The sequence below is a fragment of the Psammomys obesus genome, unplaced genomic scaffold (genome assembly GCF_907164565.1).
Source record: "Psammomys obesus unplaced genomic scaffold, mPsaObe1.curated_primary_1811, whole genome shotgun sequence".
In the NCBI taxonomy this organism is placed as follows: Eukaryota; Metazoa; Chordata; class Mammalia; order Rodentia; family Muridae; genus Psammomys; species Psammomys obesus.
The window spans coordinates 32,831,055-32,853,303 of NW_026593286.1; the positions used below are offsets into that span (position 1 = coordinate 32,831,055).

The 22,249-nt window shown below is 41.4% G+C and overlaps 1 protein-coding gene across 1 annotated transcript in view; it reads left to right on the forward strand.

Moving 5' to 3' along the window:
* Nucleotides 1–22,249, forward strand: part of Satb2 (SATB homeobox 2) — a 169,156-nt gene that overhangs the window by 62,536 nt on the left and 84,371 nt on the right. Inside the window, exons 3-5 of the mRNA XM_055616685.1 lie at nucleotides 8,662–8,788; nucleotides 9,572–9,695; nucleotides 17,429–17,531. Of these exons, the coding sequence (XP_055472660.1) occupies nucleotides 8,662–8,788; nucleotides 9,572–9,695; nucleotides 17,429–17,531 (354 nt within the window). The remainder of the gene's footprint in view (nucleotides 1–8,661; nucleotides 8,789–9,571; nucleotides 9,696–17,428; nucleotides 17,532–22,249) is intronic.

Below are 22,249 nucleotides of genomic sequence, written 5' to 3' on the forward strand. Positions count from 1 at the left end.
GTAGAGTGCCTGCAATGCCAGATCCTCTGGAAACTCCACTGCGTCACTTTAGGTCCCCTCTGAGAAGATTACAGGTCATTAGTTAGGATGTGAGATATGCAAGGGGACAGTATTAAGACCTTTAGTGCATCCTTCCTACCCTAGAGCTGCAGAGATGCTAGAAAGTATGTTTGAAGAGCAACTACTGGAACATAACCAAGTAAGTCTAAAGGAGTGTGCACCCTGTGCCTCTGATTACTGGAGTTATTGGAAGAAGACAGGCTCAGGGACACACCTTTATTCAAATGTATTTTGACTGGAAAGGAGGAAGGAGGGGAGAGTAGAGAAGGGAATGAGAGAAGAGAAGAGGGGAGAGCAGGGGAGGCTAGGGAAGGAATGATTGGGAGAAAAGAACGAGAGTTCTTGTATTACCTGCCAAAATTAGTCCTTTAATTTGAAATTCTTTCAGGCTCTGGGTAAAACTAGAAACAATAATAAGAAAATCTATCACAGATGAAAAGTTTATAACCAGTGCTAGAAGTTTAGAACCGGTCCCAAATAACTTCACATGACACTTTTCTCATTTGTCCAATTCTCCATGTAATAGTTTTAAATGGTACTCTTATGAAATAAATAACTAAATGCCAACCATATTTTTTTTATAGCCTGACTGATATTTTGGCTGTTTTTTAGGAGAATTGGAATTTTGAAAATTAAATAAAGGTTTATAAAATACCAACTTCAGAAAGTTTTATTTAATTTGTGGAATTATTTTGTTCACTCTCTTTCTCTCCCCTCTCTTTCTCTTTCTCTCTGCAACAGGGTCTTTATTAATTTAGTCTAGTTACTTAGTGCTTATATTAAATAATCTAATAAAAATCAGAGTTGTAACTTAACGTTTCCCAAATGTGAAACAGCGTCTATTACATGGGACAAAATCTTTATGTTGCACAATGTAAAAACATGTATAGAATTACAAGGCACCAAATGCTACTGTATCTGTGTGTGCGTATGCATGTGTGTGTGTGTGTGTGTGTGTGTGTGTGTGTGTAGAATGTTTCTGTACTGTAGAGGGGCTGGTTATTTCTAAAAAGTTGAGAAATACTATTTATTACCTGTAGTTTATTTATAGAATACTCTAAAGTTAATTTTAGTTTTTTAAGTACCAGTAATCTTCCTTGTGATTTTCCCTGTAAAATGTAGATATGAGATAAAAATAGGTAGTGGTTTTTTAAGCTATTATTTTATGTGTACGGGTGTTTTGCCTGCATATATCTCTGTGCACGGCATGTGTGCTTGTTGCCTGTGGAGCCTCGAAGAGGGTGTCAGATCCCTTGGAGTTGGAGTTACAGATAGTTGTGAGCTACCATGTAGGTGTAAAGAATCGAGTCCAGGTTCTGTGCAAGAGAAGCAAGTGCTTTTAATGGCTGAACCATCTCTCTAGCCCATAGGTTAATGTTCAAGAACTAAACCTTTGGTTGTTTGTGTTAGTTAATTATACTCAGGTTGTTGCGAGTGGATAAAATGTGTGCGGGGAATGAAAATGCGCTCATTTCAGCATCTGTGCACATGCTCTGTTGATTTCCAGATAAATGTATATAAAAATGGCTCCTCAACATTTATTCTCAAGTTTTGGGTTATTTGTTTCTCTGTGGTGTTTGCTTTTGTGCTGTATAGGATTAAGTGCATTGGAGGCTCCCAGACCAGTGCATTGAAAGGTTTCATTAATGTGTGTAAATTACAAAGGCAGCTTAATAAAGTAAAATGCTAAAGAATGCTGGTTCATTTCCGTTTCCTTTCACTTGAATGCAAAGCATTTGAAATGTATAGAGTCTTTAGAGTCAGAGTAGCCGGTGTTGAAGAGTTGGTCTGCTCTAGTAAGTTATTTTGGGGTTCTGTTTTTATGTGCATAAAGACAGACGTGTGCTTCAAACATGGCCTTGTGTTTGCCTTTTCTTTCTTTTTCCTTAGTGAGCATCATTCCACCACAGTTCAGCAATAATAACTACAATTTATGCCATTTCCCTGCTACAGTTTGATGATATACCACAGCCAGGCCACAGGTTAGAGGCACAGGCTGAGTTATTACATACTGCTGGGTAGTGATTTCCTGTGAACTGATTTATGGATAAATAATTCTATATTCTTATTATATAGGACAGACAGTTTTTAATTTCTTTAACAAAGCATAGCCTAACAACAGAAAATTCTATGCTGTAGCGTAGGGACACAATCGCTCGGAGGAGGGTAAACAGATGCAATCAATGTCATGAGTTCTCCTGTTTTTGCAAAGGGTCTCATCAGCAGTTGGTGTATTGTGGAAATAATACGAAGAACCAGAGCCCCAAGGCTTAGTTATTCTGGGACTGGAGTTTTTATTGACAGTCTTTTTGCTGAACTCATTCCCGGGGAGTTATGAGATATATAAACTCCAGCCTTTGGATATTAAAGCTAATGTCTCATTTTTCCTCAGGTTGAGCTTTCGCTTTGGTTTTAAAATTAATGTCAAAATGCACCTGGAATACCAGAAAGTTATTCACTGGGTTGAATTATGAGGGCACTGTTGATATCTTGTTTGGTTGCATGCATCTGTCTCCTCAATGGATTTCGTCAGCACCCTCCTCCCCCCGCCCCGTGTCACTGGGAATGGTGAGAACTTGCATGCACCTTGCATATGACGTGATGAGACCCTTCATTGCAAGGAGTACTTCTTACATTTGAAGGACAGGAGTGAAGGTTGTCATCCTGGCTTTTCTGCGTAGTGGTTTTACGTAGTTGTGTGTTTAGCAATAAGAAGCTTCTCTATCCGAACACTGTAATAGCAGGGACAAGATACATTGGCTTATCTGCATACTTGTGACTCATAGAGACACGTGAGAAATTTCTTTAATCGATGATTCACACTACATATAAACCCTTCTGATGTTCTGAATATCGCCAAACTCACTGCCGCTTTGAGTACTTTCCTGAATCTTCAGTTGCATACTATTCAGCTACAATTTGCAGTATCAAAAAGACTCTGATTTTTATATATTAAAGGTTAGTCTTTTGAAAGACAGATTTTGCCTTGTCTTTGCAGAGTACATGGTTTCTTGTGGATTAAAAACTTATAAAAACATGGAAAACACCAACACAAACACTTGAGTCTTTCTTTTGTGAAATGCCAACTCTATGACTCTGGAAGTATATTACATTGAGAGAATGAAAAAGTGGTCTCCATTGTTGTATCTTTTTAATTTTAGACAAAAATTGCTTCCATTCCCAACTTAATTTTATGTCACTAATGGGAAATTTACCTACAATTGCATTTTGTTATTTGGTCTGAATGCATTACACAAAGAGTGGATTGGCATTCTGTATTTTAGAATGAACAGATTTGTCTGGGTATAAACAGTTTTATTTATATTGTGCTCAATTCAATCATGTTAACATTTGTATGAATTTCAACTCCAAAATAAAGGCCCATAATTTGTGACTCAAAGACCTTGAAACTGCATCTGTAATAGTCTTCAACACCAGGCATTTTCTGAATGTTTGCAGATGATGCATTTCTTGGAAATAGTAAAATGACTTGGGAGACACTGTTTATGTCAACAGTGGCTCCTTGTAGGGAGCATTTCCCCCAGAGATCTACTAGATGTAGCCAACTCTCCTGCCTTTTGGGCTTATCACCTGTTTACTCATTGGCTTCATTTGTTACTTTTCATCAGAATAAACATCAATGCCCTGGTTGACATATGACTGAGGATGGGCATAACCATGGTAACTCCAGCACTCATGAGGCTGCAGCAGGAAAAGCATGAATTTGAGCAAGCCTTAGCTACGTAGTAGTCAGACCCTGGCTCAACAACAGACAAACAAAATAGGGGGAAAAAAAATAAGACTTGGTACCTGTATAGTAACATAAAGGGATATTGTGTTAAGACTCACAAGCCAAGTATGGGTGCTGTCTGTGCGGCTGTGTAGAGAAAAGATTGCTTCAGATGAGCCGTTAGAGGTGAAGCAGTCCCAGGTTGGAATCTAAAGAATGTTCAAGATCCTAGAAGTGACTGCTGGAGATCAGTGCTTTAGGCAGAGGGAGAGTGTGGAACCTGTTCAGAGCAGGAAAAGTGATCTTCAGGTTTTGAGGATCCGCCATAGGCTTTACCTGCCTCGTGTGCATGTCCTCCTGTGTCAGAACAATCTGACCTCAGTAAATTTTTTCCCTTCTTACCTGCTGGAGTTAGGAAGCTTGGATTGCAGCATTAGAAATAACACCTTTACACTATTACTCAATAACGACAGCGTTATTGAGATTTCCTTAATGCTGTGAGGCAGGAACTGGCCCTCATGATGGCAATTCATTTTTCCCTTCACTGCAAGGTTTGGTGGCCCCACTTTGAAGGCTAGGTTGAGTCTGCCAAGGTTGAAATTTAACCGCTCCTGCCTGGATTGCTGCAGTATTTTTTTTTCTCCCCCTAGAGTTTCCTCTAGTCATCCAGCCCTTTTCCAGGAGAGAGTCATCTCCTGTAGCTTTGCTTAGGTGCTGTAATGTCCTCCCTCAGAAATCTGCAAAGATGTTTGCCCATTACTGAGTACTTGTTATGTGGCAATCCCGCTGCATTAAAACGTCGTAGAAAAGCAGAAAGTGGGCATGGCTCTCGTCCCCACTTTATAGACAGGAAAACTGGTGTGCAGAGAAACTAAACAGCTAGCCCCCAAATCTCACAGTTTTCCAGACTCACACAGGATTTGCTGCTAATCACACCGAAGTAACTGAGGCAAGGATTCCAAACCATCTGAACTGGACATGCTTTTTGCTACTCTTTAGGAGAAAGCTTTTTACCATGGGCTTTACCTGTAACATCTATGTTTTCCCTTTAAGCAAATTCCTTTTTTTATTCCATTTTACAGATGAGCAGATTGAGGAATGGAGAAATTAAGTCACTTGCCAGAGTCACATGATCAGAGGATGGTAGAGCCCAGGAATGATCAGTGGCAGCTCCCTTGGAAGCCCGCACTCATTCATAGTTGCTATGGTGTACTGCTTCCCAGCTTGATTTCTTTAATTAACATTTGACTACTATTCTAAGTAATGTTTTTATCAATTTTTTAAAATCAGGGACGGAGGCTGTTCCAAAGAATGGTTTCCAGTGTGGGTTAATGCTTTAGACAGACAACCCTGCCTGGAGGAAGGCACCTTGAAGAGAACCACTGTAGCCCTTCTACCACAGCTAGACAGCTGAGTATACAGCGTGACCTCTAGACAGTGCAGAGAAGGAAAAGCATACTCTGCCTTCCTCGCCCGAGAGGCTAGCATGTACCCTCAGTTCCCCTGAAGATGTGGACCCGGCTTGGAGCAGATGCTCTGAGTGGAGATTTTCAGTGCTCTCAGGCACCTGTGTGTCTAGTTCCAGCCTAAACAAGTCTCTTTCTGGCTCATCAAGGTGGAGAGGGAGTTCATCTAAATGGGGATAATTGTCTTCAGTCTATTACTTCCTGTACACCCCTCCCTTTAAGGAAAATTATAGTTTATTTTTTTACTTACTGGGTAAACGTGTGTGTGTGTGTGTGTGTGTGTGTGTGTGTGTGTGTGTGTGTGTTTAAAATACAGTCTCATTATGTAGCCCAGACAGCTTTGGACTCTTGATATTTCTCCTTACTGTTGGGGTTGTGGACATGTGCTACCACAGCCAGCTTATTTTGTGTGTGCACGCGTGTGTGTATGTCACGTACATGTGTATTCTGAGTGCATGTGTATGTTTGTGTGTGCATGCGCACATGCATGCACACCTTCCTGTCACTTGTAGGCCACAGTCAGACAGTGAGTGTCTCCCTTCATGGTGCTCACCTTATTTTCCGAGACAGCGTCTCTCGCTGACCCTGGAGCTCACTGATTGACTAAGCTGGCTGACCAGCAGTCTCCCTGGCCCTAAGGGAGAGATAGCACCATGTCCCACCCGGATCTGAACTCAGGTTCTGATCTTGCATGGCAGGTACTTTCTTGGCTGAGCCATCCCCCAGTTTTTTTTGAGATAAACTCTAACCATGTAGCTTAGGCTAGCTTCACACTCACTGTATAGCCCACGGTGGCTTTGAATTTATTGGGATTATAGGCATTTGCCACCATGCCTGGCATGCATAATTTACATACAATAAATATATCCAGATTAGGAGGCTGGTTTGCTGAATTTTGACAAATTTCATATGTGTGTAGCCACTAGCCCAAACAAGCAGACCCTTCCTGGTGAATTCTCTTGCCTGCTTGTCTCATTTCTGATCCCGTAGGTTAGTCAGTCTCGCTGCTCTTGGATTTGACGAAAATGAAATCACACAGCTATATTTGGTTGTGTGTGGCCACACTGTGGAATTGCTCCTTAAAAAACAAAGGGAATGAACTACAGACATACATGGCAGGATGAATGTCCCTGGGAATTGTCCCTGGAATTATGTAGGGTTCATTTTCTTCAGATTAGCATCAGGGACACAGTAACTAAAATAACTCAGATTCTTCTCTGGGCTGATTAGAGAGCACAGCCACTGACATTGTTTTCTCCTTTATTCCCTTTTATCTATATACAAAAAAAAAAAAAATGTGCCTTTAGGACATGATCAGTTTATGTTAAAGTTGTGGATGATCATGATCATTTTTTTTTCTTTTTTAACTTAAATTTCTTTTTTATAATTTATTCACGTTACATCCCAATTCTAGCTCCCTCCCGTCCTCTTCCCCTCCCCTAGACCTCAAAAAGGGGGAGCCCTCCTCCCCTACCATCCGAACCCAGCCTATCAAGTCTCATTAGGACTGTGTGTGTGCATCCTCTTCCTCTGTGGCCTGGCAAGCCCTTCCCCAACCAGGAGGAAGTGATCAAAGAGCTGGCATCAGAGTCTATGCCAGAGATAGACTCTCCCCTGCTCCCCTTACTCCCTCCCACATGGAGACTGAGCTGCCTATTGGCTACATCTGGTCAGGGGTTCTAGGGCCTCATGCATGATGAAAAAAAAAAAAAAAAAAACAGAAAACTTTTTTAAACGGGAGTAAAAATTGCAAGATGCCTTTCTTAGAAAGGTGGAAGGTTGGACCTGTTCTGTGGTGACTATTTAATATGGCAAACACCGGAAAAGATAAAAGGAAGGAAGCGAGCAGACCTGCCCGCTCCAGGGTGGCTGTCCGGGGGCCCTGGATGCTCATTTCTTGTCTACTCAGAGCTGCGTGCTGTGCGCTTTTCATTGTCATGAGAGGCAATGTTAGGGAAACTATCCCCCACAAAAAAACAGCTTTTCTTGGCAGGGGAAAGATGACTTAAGGAGCCAGAACTGGAGACATACGGCACCATGAATGAGAGCTGCGCTGCTCTGCTGGAGCCGAGTCCAGGCACTATTTATACTGTAGCATATTCGGCAGCAGATTGTCAAGTCTTAATACTGAAACAGTGCATCATTTTAATATTTTTGTTCTGTTTCTTCCCTGTTTTCAAGCATTATGTCAGGCAGTACGCGTTCATTTATTTCATCTTGGACAGGGCATGCCCTCACCAGAAAGCTCATTCCCTACCCTCAGAACCTTGCCCCACAGCTACAGAGTCATTCTGTGACTCTTCTAAAGGCACCTTTGGGTGTACAGGTGTTCTCTTTCTTCAGTGATAAAAATATATGTATTTTGAAAGAACAGTGTACTTAGACTCACCTGTATTGTCAAAAGGAAAAATAAAAAATGCTGTTTTTCTTTTATCTCTAAAACATAACGTTTTTATATGTGACAATTTCTGGCATCCTGTGGGGACCATTAGATTTTTTCATAGCACGGAAATAAAATTTTTGTTACCCGGTGTCATTTGTGAAATGAGTTTCTTTATTTTTTCTTCATCAACTTTCTGTGTGCCCTGTGCTCCAGACCAGAGGGGCCCATTGGATGACTAAGTTAGCATCTTACGACAAGCTGCTTGAGCATCCCATGAATCTTCCTGCAATAGAGTTTATGTCCAAAGTTGCTGCTCTTTGCAGCCCGAGCTTACCCAGGAGCTTTTCTGTTTGTCATCCAGGCTTACTGTAGACACCAGGAAACCCACAGGGGAAAGGCACTATTGTCATTCGAGAAAGAGCCCAGGAATAAAAACAGGCAGCTGAAGGTATCTTGGCTTGTCCTGAGCCCTGACACTTGGAACCAGAAGGCTAGAGGAATTCTTTTCCAGGGGGGCCAAGTGCTGTGCCCTGGGAATCACACCCCATTCACAGCGTGACTGAGAGTGGAGCCTACACAGCAGCTTTCTTGTTCAATTTGGAACCAAGTCTTATATTATGTGAAGCCTGGTTGTTGTTTTTTATTTTTTATTTTTTATTTTTTTTTTGGTCTATGAAATCAGCAGCCCTATATATTTAGCATCAGTCTTAAGTTAGACTGTGAAACAAGACTTTGGGGGAAAGGCAATATGTGTCTGATTTTCTAAGTAATTTAAGACGCCGAAAAACATAAAAGAACCAATTGTCTGTGATTAAACTCCATCCTTTTCATCCCTTATCTCCCCTGCGTCGTTCACTAACCCAGCTGTTGGCCAGAAAGGAATACCTCATTGCCCTGGGTCGTTAGTACTGGAGTGGGCAGCCAGCGCTGACTACTGAATGACCTTGTTGACACTGAACAAGCTATGGAAGGGTTTGGTAAATTGCAGATAGATGTTTATTGTGTTTTTCTTTCCTGGGCAGGAATAATCAAGCTGGGGAGGTGGAACCCTCTCCCCCTCAGCTATGTGACAGACGCCCCTGATGCGACTGTGGCCGACATGCTGCAAGATGTCTATCACGTTGTGACGCTGAAGATCCAATTACAAAGGTGGGGATTTCTGACCGGCTGTCTGTCTGCTTCCTCCCGGAGCTGCCTCATGGATCTGAGATTCACTGTGGAGTTCAGCTTGTCTCCAGTCATTTTTAGACAGGGGGTGAAATGAAAAGAGGGAGGAGAGAGGAGGGAAGCGGCGGATGCCTCACCAGGCGTCTTTAGAGTCCACATTCCAACTGCCTTATGCTGTTTTCAGAGGCAGTGAACTGGTCACCCAGGGGCCGCCTGTTAAATCATTATAAGTCTTGAGGGCAGGTGAAGGAGGGCTCTGCCTCCTCCTGTGGCTTCTGTAGGCTTTTCCAGGAGCTTAGCGAATACCATCTGAAGCATCAGATCCCCTGGCCGTCTTCTGGTTGGTCTGCTGAGGGGAGAATTTGCTTCTTCAGCAGGTTTAGTGCTGTCTTTCTCGTTGTGATGGTTGCTCGGTGAAAGGCATCCTGTGATGTATAGGGGATTAGCAGTGCTGCGCACCTCCCATCGCTGTAGCCTTTTGGTCCATTTCAGCGCTGTTCGGGAAGGTCCGAGGTTTAGAAGCAGGACATCTTCATATTCATTTGCAGAGTGACAGTCTCCGTTGACTGTTAGGATGGGGGTCCACCTCTGCCGGGGTCCCCTGAAGTCTGAGGAAGCAGCCTGCTTGCCTTCCCTCTCTTGGGAGCCTTCTAGATCTCCTACTGACACTTATATGGGGCCCAGTAGGCACACAGCACCTCTGTCCTCTGCAGCCAGGGCCGTGGTGGAGGCTCATGTGTGACTCGCTCTCGCTGTGTTTTGCAGTTGCTCGAAGTTGGAAGACTTGCCCGCGGAGCAATGGAACCATGCCACGGTCCGAAATGCCTTAAAGGAACTGCTCAAAGAGATGAACCAGAGCACGCTAGCCAAAGAATGCCCTCTCTCCCAGGTCAGTGTCTGCAGGAGGCATCTTCTTTGTGTTGCTCCCGCACTCACACTGCGCTGGTGGAGCCTGATTCAGGGTGAAAACCATTCTTTCTTGCTAATGGCTTGAAGTCCCTGTGAATGTCCGAAACACTTCACAAGCACAATCCTTCACTTTCCCTTTGTGTCAATAGGACATCATGGCACGGGGAGTCACTTAAGTTTCATGTTGAAACTTCTTCTGCCAGTTAAGTGCCAGGTGAGGCCTTGTGCCAGGCCTCTAGTTCCTAAATTGACATTCCCAGCAGGATGGGGTTGCCATGCTCGACCTTACGTTTTGCAATGATTAGGTGACTGTTTGCCCTGTTTTGCTGTTAGAAGTTGATCTTCATGGTATAGATACCCATAGAAGCTTTTTTGTTCCTTAAAATAAAATTAACACACACACACAAAGCACCATTAGAAACAATGACAATTCATGGTTTTTGTGATCATAAACTGAAAGAAACCATGAAAACAGGAAACTGAAGTGCTCCAAGAAAGGACTCAAAGCTAAGTCGTATTTGGTTTTCCTTCTGGAGCTTGGCAGTTATCTAAAGGTTTCTGTGGATAGTATATGTTTTCTTGAACATCCCACTGGCCTATAATTTACAAAAGAAACCCTGAGGACAGAAGAGAAATATGGAGAAGTCCATAAAAAGGCAACAATTGCAGCCTGTGTGTTTAAGGGAAACTCATGATTTAGCTGTTCTGTCTGGCCAGATGCTAAGGAAGTATAGGTTATTGTGTGTCTGTGTATTTTTTTTTTTTTTTTACTTCACCTCTCAAAGCATGCTTAAATTGGGATAGTCTCTTCCTTGTCCCCTGATGCCTTTGTGAGTCACCGAATCTAGTCATAAAGGCTGTTCCTACGCAGCAGCCTGTGTGTGTTACAAACACAGTTTCCGGTGTCTTGTTGACTCTTAGCTGTGACTACAAAACCTTCAGTCTTGAGGGTTTTGGCCATCTATATCACCAGACCTTGCCCACTCATGGCTCATCATAGGTTCTTATGGTGACCAAGAGGGCTGCCCCACAGTAGCTTTATTAACTGAAAATTTGAAGGGAAAAAAAATTTACAAAGCCGTGCATCTTCCCATGCTTTTGGTGTCTTGATAGAAGTTTAGGTCCTTGTGCTAAAAATATCTGAAAGAATGTTAGTCTTTTAACTAGTCTGTAGGTAACTAGTATTGAGTACATTCTCAATGCTATAGGACCATCACCCACCTGTTTATAACTTTTGTCACCCCACACAGTGTCTATGACCCCTGAATAATAATTCTCTATTTTTCTATCTCATTAGATAACTGGTAACTTCTCATTTCTCTCTACGAGTTTGTGTACTCTACACCCTCACACAAGTGGGGCTAGGGAGAAGATAGTGCAAGGACACCATTCCATGACACTGCATGGATTTTACACACAAAAGAATACTTGCAAAATAATCTTTCCCTTTACTACGCTGAAAGTGTCTTGTGCTTATTGTATTCACTGACACACCACGAAGCAGCCTGCAAACCCCAAAAGTGACCACATTGTCACTTGCTACCTGCCCCTTGTGTTTGCAGAGTACATAGGGAAGCCAGGAGACACCATCTCCTTCCCACGGGATATTCTCACTCGTACAGCATCTGCCATTCGCTGGTTTTGGAATATTCTTTCACAGCAGGTGTGTTACATGTCTGCATCCAAGCAACTGTAAGAATCACACTACACAAATCAATCCTGCCATGCCAATAGGAGTGTGGCAAAAGTTATCCAATCATTTTATCTTTCATTTTTGAGGAAAGGGAGGTGCTCAGGCCTCTGTCTTCCTGAGTGTTCTATGCAAACAGATATATGTTCTTTCCTGTTGTTAGTTTGCCTTTGTTTTGAGACAAGGTCTCACTGTGTAGTTCTGGCAGCCCTGGAATATGTGGTGATCTTCCCATCTTTATCTCTTGAGTGTTGGGATTAAAGATGGGTACCACACACCGGCCTGCTATTAACTCTTAGACTGTAGGTTCCTTCCATTTCTACAATTCTAAAGTCTTTGACTCATGAAGGACTAGACGTCATCACTTACATGTTCATTTTGTTTTGGAGGCAAGGTCTTACTCTGTTGCCTTGACTGGCATGGGAATTGCTATGTATAGATCAGGCTAACCTTGAACATATAGAGTTGTCGGCCTATGAGTTCTAAGTGCTGGGTTATAGGCGTGTGCCACCATACCCATCTTTTTTTTTTTTTTTTTTTTTTTGTACACAAAGTTCATGTATCTCAGGCTGTCCTCAGCCTTGCTATGTAGCTGAGGCCAGCCGTCACTTCTCAATCATCTTTACCCCCATTTCCTGTGTTGGGGCTATATAAGTGAACCGTCACATCTACTTCCACTCATGTTTTTGTTTTTGTTTTTGTTTTTTGTCACCTTGTTTCTTACTTTGTCTGCAAAACATCTGAAGCATTCTCATTGAGCTGTGTTAGTTGACAGAGGCAATAGGGAATACTTCCTTCTTTTTATTAGTCAGCTTCTTCTCCTAAGAAACCACCAGGGTCAGCGAGAGCATTTAGTGGCCACTAAGCCTGCGGTCCTTAGTTAGATCCTGGGACCCATATAATGGAAGGAGAGAACTGGATCCCAGAAGTGCTGCTCTAACCTCTACACTCTAACATCTAAGTGTTGTGTGTGCCTCCTCACAAGCTAAATAAAGAAATACAAATGTAATTAAAAATCAAATAAAGTCAAAGAAAGTATGTGTGGGAGGCCGGAGGATGGCACGTGAGCATGAGATCACCCAGGCCCGCAGCTGGGCTTACTTTGTGGCATTTTCCAGTATATCTAACTTTGGTCAATTGAGATTTCTCATCTTGAGCCTGTAAGCCCTCAGTTTGGAAATTGAGCCACACTTATAATCAGGTGTGACATCTGTTGCCTGGGCTAGTTAAAAAAAAAACAAAAAACAAATGAGTTTAAAATTTATCTCAGAAATCTAAAAGCGGATGTATTTTTAGACATGGCAATCTAGCTAAAATAAGTATAGTCGGTCATGTGTCCCTTAACGATGGGGCTTCATCTTGAGAAATGAGTCTTCAGATGATTTCATCATCATCATGTGAACATACAGAGTGTGTATGGCAAAATCTAGATGGTGAGTTCAATCACTCAGTGTGGCCTTCAGATGCAATCAAGAGACGTAGGACGCGAGAGGTGTACAAAGGTGCTACAGCTCTAGCATGGCATATGACTTTCCAGTGAACTTCTGTAGGTAGGAGAGCATACTCCAGAACAAGGAACAAAGAACAATATAGTAGTCACATAAACCAGTAAGTGGCAGAGTTGTCTGTGCTCACTGTCAAGCATTGCATATTAATCCATATGTGTGTGCTATAGTTTTCTACAACTGGCAGCGTAGTACAATTGTTTACCAGAGAATGATTGCAAAAACATGGCGGGAATATGTTTTGTTACAGTGCTATGTCACCGGGAGATAGGTGGTTTTTCGCTCTGTCATATCTTTCAGGACCACTGTAGTCTGTGCTGTCTCTCACTGAGTAAAGCACCCTTCCACAGCACATCACTGTGTTGAATACTGTATTTTGTCCTCTTGCAGTTTGGCGTAGAGTGATTTCAAGACAGCTAGTTGACTTTGGAGGAACTAAAACAATTCTAGTATATTTAGATTCTCCAAATACCTTCTTATGTACTTATTTTTAATTTTTCTGAGACGGGGTCTCACGGTGTAACTGTGTTTCTGCCAGAGCTTAGTATGTTGACCAGGCTGGCCTCCAGCTCACAGATACCTGCCTACCTCTGCTGGGATTAAAGGTGTGTGCTACTGTACTCAGCATAGCACCTTATATATTCACTTATCTTTTAAAAACCAGGACTGAGAAAATATCTCAGTGTGCAAAAGTACTTGCCGTAGAAGCATGAGGTCCCATGCTTGGGGAAAAGTCCCCTTTCCCCCAAACCTATTTAAAGCCAGGCATGATAGCACACACCTGTAATCCCAGTGTTCCTAGCATCCATCTCTCTTTCATTAAAAAAAAAAAAAGAAACTACTTTCCAATACTAGTAGCAAACAGTGTACTGTAGAAGGATCGAGTAGCAAAGTACGTGCTGCATAAGGCTGAGCTGACTAGAAAATAGCACACTTGAATTTATTCCCCATCCACAGTTTTTATGCTTAACATTTTTACAGTTCATCATGAAGAATTCTGCAAAAAGTTCAAGTGTTTCCAAGTTGGAAAGGCATAGCACTATTCATAAAGTAGGTGTGTCTACCACCACCGTCTATGTAGTAAGTAAACCACAGGCTATGTACATAGCTGCAGGCCATGTTGAAATACAGTCTGCGTGGAGGCAGTTTCAGGCCTGTGTCAAGGGTACCCTCATCTCGTCTTTCTCGTGACCCACTACCAAGACAAGTGAGGCATGCTCTGTGGACGCAAAGCTGTTTTAATATAAGCCCCCCCCCCAACAGTTCATTTTCCGAGTTAGAAATATCAATACACACATCTCCCAGGTCATTTTTTTAATCCATGTCCAGTTTCACTTGCATTCTGGATTGAAAACATTGACTGACCTCTTCCCCATTTGCCAAAAGGATATGGGGATCCTAAGACTCTAACTGTGTGGCTGTCCTGGAGTGACTAGACAACAGAAAAGATAATGAGTTCTAAAATCACACACAGTTAAAAAAAAAAAAAAAAGCAGTAAGAAGAATGAGTTTGTATGCTGTCAGAGTGGAAGGTGGGAAGGGTTTTAATCAATATTTGTCCCGTTCTGCCTTCACTGACTCGTTCAAGGCGCTACTGACAGGCTGTGGGGATATCATTAGCTTGGTGGTAGACCTCTTGCCTGACATATGCAAGGCTGTGTGTTGGATCCCCAGTGGCATAGAACGGCAAAGGGTGTTAACTGATTAGAAGATGCACCCCTGTGTCTGTGATATTAAATTGCCCTAAACTGCCTTAGAGTGAGGCGTGTGTGGTGCATGCCCATCCTCTGTGTCTCAAGTCCTCTCGAAAAGAGGACTGTGTGCCTGTGTTAGCTCCTCGAAGCTTTGCCTGTCACTAGCTATGTTCGGAATTTCCAACATACCGGTGGTGCCACCACTGGTGAGGCGACATGACCTTTGCTGCATGCACTGTTTCCAAAATGTACCCGTGTTTTTAAGTCTTCATGACGTGTGTAACAACTTAGCTATAAAACTACCGAGAGGACGCTATGCAGAGAGTTTATATGAATAACTGTATCACAAAATCAGTGAAGTCTTTCTGGTAGTTCAAAGCTCTCATTAGCCAGGGAGTGTCCATTTTTTGTTTTTGTTTTTTTTCTACCTAATTCTTTTGCTTAGTTCATAGTTGAAATCCATTCCGTGTTCTGTAGCAGTAGAGACTAGAAACTCTTTTTTATAAGAATCTGGGGAAGAGAGTTTCACTGAGGCAGGTGCCCTGCCTCCTTTCTTTAAAGCAATTGCATGAAATTTAAGCCCTGGTGATAGAGCCGGTAGAGGACACCTTCTCCCTGCCTCCCCACAGAGGCTCACGACGGCCTTGTGCAGCGCCAGGGAATGGGTAGCTGGAGCAGTGTACAGGGAAGGCTAAGAGAGTGACGGAGTGAGGGGTTGTCTGGGACCAGAGTCGGGTGGGCTGCGGCCTCACCTTCTGAGCCAGGAGGAGTTAAAGGGGAGCTCCGGAAAGTCCTTGGAAGCTTTCTAGACTTGTCTGTGAGAGGAAGTCTGACTTTGACTCCTGCTGTGGTTGTCTATCCAGTGCCTTCCCAGAAGACAACATTCATAGCAAGATATAAAGATGGCAAGCATGTTTGCGAGTTCACACCCCAGTGTGGCTGTGGCAGGCAGCTTTTATTAGGTAGCTTTCATGTTAGAATTTCTATTATTATGACATTTCAGTTTGGCATTTCAGAATTTCATCCTTGTCCCTTCATGTGTTAAATTGCAATGACTCAGATATCCCACATCAGAACTATGTGAGACACGAAGAAGAAGGGGGAAGGGGGGAGGACCGGAGATGGCAGCTTGTCACTTTCCTCAAGGTCCCACTGTCTAGGAAGAACGAATTGATCTCAGTCCAGAGAGGGAGCTAGTGGAGCCTAGTGCTGCACAGCTTTATTTGGTTACAGAGCAGGCCAGGCCAAGGGAGAGTATCTAGGGCAGCAGGCAAGGATTTGTAAGTCTTATGTGCTGATGGTTTGTTGTTGTTGTTGTTCAGGTCCTGAGAGCATAGAGCTTTCTCTGCTATCTTCCCTTAGAGGGAAAGAAATGTCATTTAGAGAAAGCCGTCTGCTATGTGGAAAAGGCCATAGAGGTTTCTTTAACTGGAATGAGAGATTCCTTCCTCCAGGTGTGCATCATGATGGGAAAAAAGGAAGCAAGCCTGAGGCAGATGTGGGTCTGTCCGCTGACGTGTGACCGTTCCTGCTAAGTAGCTTACTTCAGTTCATTGTCATCCTCCGTCTCTCCTACTTTGTAGAGATGTCATCAGAGGGTCTAACATTTCCTGAGTTCTTCCATGTCTGGGGATGACTTTTTGTTGTTTTCTGTTTTCTGAGACAGGGTTTCTCTGTGTAACCTTACTGTCCTGGACTCGATTTGTAGATGAGGCTGACCTTTAACTCATAGAGATCCACCTGCCTCTGCCTCCATGAGTGCTAGAATTATAGGCATGCACCACCATGCCCATCTGCCTTTTTTCTTTCCTTCTTTTTTCTTTCTTTCTTTCCTTTTATTTATTTATTTATTTATTTATTTATTTATTTATTTTTTGGCATATGAGACTGAAAGGCACGATCTCAGACATTATGTGGTGCATGTTCATGCCCATTTATTTGCTGTTACACAACACATACAGAAATCAAATCTCCATATGAAATGGCCATATATAATGTCACAGTCTGTTCAGGTACGAGCGGGCATCTGCTGAGAGTTTTGGCCCAGACATACGATATCATCAGAAAATGTCACTCTGCAGGACACTGAAGTCAAGATGTGCAACTCATATTTAAAATCCCCAGTGCTGAATCAGTCCATTCTCCCTTGCTTTTGTTCTAACCCCAGAACAAACAAATCTGAGGCGAGGGAGGGAGGAAGAGCAGGAACAGCCTTGAGTGTGAGCACTCGGAAAGTTTTAACTTTAATTCATTTTTGGTTAAAACACAGTTGAAGTGTTAGGTTTGGTTTCCCCTGCTCGAAAATAGCACCGTTAAGTTTCTCATTTGGTGAATTTTCACACAAGTGATAATCACACGTTTCTATAAATTATATTAATTTAACTTATTTCCCTAAACGTTGTTCTGCAGTGTGTAGCACGGATGTTCTCAGATTCTTGGCTGTGTAAGCTTGTTGCAGTTGGAAGAGGAACAGAGACATCTGAAAAGCATTATCTGGATTGTGGATGCTGGAGCATCTGATGTCACCTTGTGCTCTGGCTCAGCAGCCTGGCCGTCCCTCACTCTGTCTTTAATCGGCATGAGTGGCTCCCTCCATCTTGGACAGCACTCTAGACTGGCGTTTGTTATTATATGAGTGTACTTTGGGGACAGTGAACTCAGGTTGTCCCGCTTGTTGGTAAATCATTGAGTTCGCAGGGGAGTCATAGCTTTATGTTGACAAGACAAAGCAAACCCGTGTGGGCTGCGCTGTGTCTCTTCTTGTCTCTAAAAAGGGATATTTGTGTTTGTGAAACCGATTAACTTATCTTTCCCTTCTTTTCAGAGTATGATTTCATCCATTGTAAATAGCACATATTATGCCAATGTGTCAGCAACCAAGTGCCAGGAGTTTGGGAGATGGTATAAAAAGTATAAGAAGATTAAAGGTAATCCCAGCTTTTTGTTTGTTTGTCTTTAAAGCCTATCTGTAAAGTCTGAGGTCAAAGTGTTATGTTGTTAGCTCTTTGGCATAGACCTTAAATATAGATTCTATTTATTACATATATGTACATGCATAAGTAATTTTGAAGGTAAGATTCTTAACATTCTGTCATAAAATTCAACCCTTAGTTTAGTAAGAACTATAAGTAAGATAGTATTTAGACTACAAGAACAAGTCTTAAATATGTGTATTTACCAACTCGGTAGTTTTTTGTTTTTCCCAGTGACCCTATAAATGCCAAAATCCATTAGGCTGGAAATATAAAAGTTTTATTCTGTGTTACATAACACTTAGGATTTGACTACTGATTAACAAATTGGAATGACTGCCAAAGCATCAGGAAAGCTTTGGTTGGAAATAGAATTTTGATGTGTTTATTTAGAAACAAATCCTGTGGAGTGTAACCAGCAGGTTTCTGTGGTCTGGCAGATTTGAACTCAGATCTGGTGTTCGACTTACTAAGTATATGAATTTGGTCAAATTATTCAAATTAGTTAACTTCGAATAGATTCAGTATCTTCGTCTAAAAATTAGAAATAAAAGTATCTAGGTCAGTGGTTCTCAACCTTCCTAATGCTGCCCCACCCATAAAATTATTTTTGTTGCTACCTCATGACTGTGATTTTGCTACTGTTATGAATCATAGTGTGCGTGTTTGATATGTAGGATATCTGGTCGACCCTCAGGTTGAGAACCACCGATCTGGACCCTTTAGTAGCTGTCTGGATTAAATAAGATAATACTGACACAGAATCAGTTTTGAATAATAGCTAAGATGCACTAACAGTAGTCATGGTAGAAGGAGGAGGACCAGAAGTAACTTGGTACATAAGAAATTATGTGTAGCCTTAAAAACACAATTCTTTTACATAATGAATAACATGCTATTTAGACCATCCAGCCCTGTAAATATACCAGCATTATTTTACCTTTGCAAACATGTTCATGTAAAAGTCCTTTTATTCTCTCAATTCAGACAATGTGATTGGTCTTTGAGAAGATTTGGGATATTTTTTGTGTGTGTGTGTCAGTGACATTGATTTTTGAGGGCCACTCCAGTCTATAGTTTGCAAGATTGTGACACTGTCCCATCAGGCATTATTGTAGGTGTTCATGGGCTTGCTGGCAGCTCACTGGCCCCATTGGAGAGTCATGTGATGATCTGGAGGATAGGTAGACTTGAGGGCTGAATCGTGCTTTATTACTTGCAGGCTTCCTGGGGGAGACAGGCATGTATCAAAGCAATACTTCTGGCTATTGAGTGTCTGAGAGCTTCTTTACAAGACTGCCCTTGAGCAAACAAGCTTTCTGATGCATCGGCCACACAATCCAGATCAAGAAAAAGGGAGAGAAGTTTATGCTAAATACATGACTTACAGGAAAAATGTTGAGCTATCCAGAAGTTAAGTGTACTGCAAACTGAATTAAGATCAATTTCTTTTCAACATATTCTCAAACATTTTTGAGCCCTTTTGATTCTGGCTTAGGTATTTGTTTTTAAATATTAGTACTCATGCCTGCATAGGAGAAGATGAATACCTCATTATTTGGTATGATTGTATGGTTCAGAAGGCTTTCTTTTCTCTAAGTGTTGCCTCCAAGTTTTTCTTTTTAAAACTGCACTGGTAAAGTGCTTGAAATGTGAACGTATCGTCTTTGACTAAAAAAAAAAAAAAAAAATAAAATAAAATAAAATAAAATAAAATAAAAAGAACCATGCAGTTTCAAGGTCTTTTGTTAGATCATATTCATCTGCTGCTGTAAGGAAAGGAAGAGAGTGTGTTCTTTTATTTGCTAGATTTATGCTAGCCTCTAGAAGCCTGGGAACTTTTCAGTCTAGTGATTTTACAGTCACCACTGTAGTGTGTCCGTGTGCATGTGTGTACATGAGTGTGTGTGTGTGTGTGTGTGTGTGTGCTTGAGTTGTCTGCTCTTTCAGAGGTTCAATTCTTTAAGCTGTTTTTCTTTGTCAAGATAATAAATGCACAGTTAAATCTTTAAGTGCCACAACAGCAGCCTGAGGCCTTGACTTTATTCAGTAGGTCAAGGATCCACACCTGAAGAGGCTGTCAGACATTGCGTACACATGTTTTTCAAAAAGCTGGTTATTGCTGTTGGAAAGTGTGTGTGTATCTGTGTGTGTGTAAGTAGGAGGAGAAAAGGGAAGGTTAAGGTATGTGTGAAGTAAACACAAGCTGCCATAAAACAGTTCAAGTGGTGTTGATTCATCAGCCCAGGGAGTGGGAAGAAAAACAAAGAAAGCATGACAGGTAGAATAGTGTACAGAAAACAAGCAACCAGAGAAGTGCATTTTATTAACTTTCTACGTTCTGGAAAGAGGAAGTGTTGGGCCTAGTAGGGTTGTTTTCATTTGATACGGGCTTCTTGCTAAGGATGTATACTGCAAGGACTTTCTGTCCAGAACCATTTCTCACAAAAGAGTCATGCTTGGGTTTCTCACATTTGCCTGTGCCCATCTTTTTTTCAAAATGAAGTAATGGCGTTCAAGTCTGGACGTCCATAGCAGCCAAAGTGGACTGGTACGTTAGCGTCCCTCCGAGAAGGCTAGAGTCTGAGAGGCACATTCCCCCCTGCCATCTCACCAAGTTACGAGTGTGCGTCTGCCACACTTATGTTAGCTGCAGAAGGAAATCTGCAGCTAGCCTACTGATGTCCTAAACAAAATGCAGGCTGCATCGTTAAATATGTTTCCTATTATCTGCTAATGTCTGTTTTAATAAAACAGTGGGAACTAAATGGTTGCTTCTTAATCAAAACCATGATTTCCTGAACATAAGCTGTGTGATTCTGTTACAAATTGCCACATCTAGATCTCCCAGGTCAACTCTTTTTTCTATTCTCATAGAAATAAATAAACAGTAAAATAATTATATACTCTAAACATCAAAGCAAAATAGGACTCAAACCTGGCAAAAATAAGAGTCTACTAGAAGGATAAAAAAAAAAGATCAGATTGCAAGTTCTATAGTTAATGCTTAAATAAATATGAGAAAAATGAACAATCAATAATTTGATATCATTAAAAACAGATGTTAAAAACTATATACAATGGAATTGTCTCCATTTTGAAGTAAACATTTTAATGTGCATTTTTTGAATTTGTTGTTGTTATATCTAAACTATTTACACTTACTCTTTAAAAAGTCCTAAATTGGTTTGGCTTAGTCTGTTGACTTTATTTTCCCCAGTGATCACAGAAGGCCTTGCTCTGTTTACCTTTTTCCTTTAATTTCGAAGACAATCAAGGTTGACAGGGACATATTTGAGTTAGTATTACCATTACTTTAGGAGAGACCCGGAGACGGTTTGTATCTTCCGGTTTCCCAGACTTTCTGCTCCTGAGGAACATGGGTGGTGGTTGTTCCACTGCTCTGTGCCCTCTTTTAAACCTTGCCATTCAGTTCACCCTGTCATTTGCATCTGAGCTAGATTTCAGGAACACGCCACTCTTCCTTGTGAAGAACACGTCGTACTTTTATCCAAAAGGAAAGAGAACAGCCATTCAATGTTGAGGGGTTTATTAGTGTGGGCACAGAGGTAATCGTAGCCGCTGAGACACATTCATGTCACTGTAGAATCATTTTCAAGGTTTGGGGCTTCACTCCATGTATGTTACTTTCATAGTTGTCTTGTAAAACTTAGCTTTTAATCCTAAAACTGTTATTAAAATTAAAAACTGTTATTTTTTTTATAAAAACTCCAGATATAAACTTATCCCATAATTTTTCTTTTAATGAAACCATGTAGTGATTGCGTTTGCAGTACTATCACCAATTCCATTCTCACGTTTTCACAGGATTATTAGGAACAGAGAGGAAGGGGGCCAACAAAGGCATTCACATCGGTTTTGAATGGATTCTTGATTAGAAGATTCACATAAATTTATATCTAAAATATTTTTACTAAAATCAAAATGAATTGTGTTTACTGGGATTCTTCTCAAGTATTTAATATGTCTCAAGAACTGAAGGGTCATTTAAAGTTCATACAAATGTTGGTGGCTATTACAAAATTATTTATGTCATAGAATAATACCAGCAGAATGAATGGACCAAACCAAACCCTATATTTTGGTTAGGGTTGAAAATCATCCCATCACTTTCCTCTTCTTAATCATTGCTCAAAACACTCTGATTGCTAGTTTTCTTAATTTTATTTGTTTATTTGAGCCTATTTTGAAAAAAAATAATATTACAAAGCTGGGAGAAAAGAGGATTAAAAAAAAAAGCCAGTGTTACTTCCTTGAGTCTGGTTTATTCTAGTAATCAGTATTTTATCTGACCCTGTCTAATCTACTCTTGCAAGATCAAACGTCCAGGCCAGCATTCAGATAGTAAACAAAGCTCATGAAGGCTTGCAGTAAACACAAAGATTAGATGTTGAATGAAAATTAAACTCCTTGAACTAGTCCTCTGTACTAAAGTGGGTAAGTGGGTTGTGATTAAAAGAAATAAGTAATTATGATCATTATAGCCGAAATGATATAATGTTACCACATTTAAAGCACCTCTTGTACCCAAAAATGATTGTGTCATTTACAAAGTGGTGCCTCAGAGCTGAATGGAGAAATCAGTGTCTCCTGACCTGGTTCTTCTGGCAGCCCTTGCTTCGCCACGGTGGTGTCGGTGGTCAGGACAATGC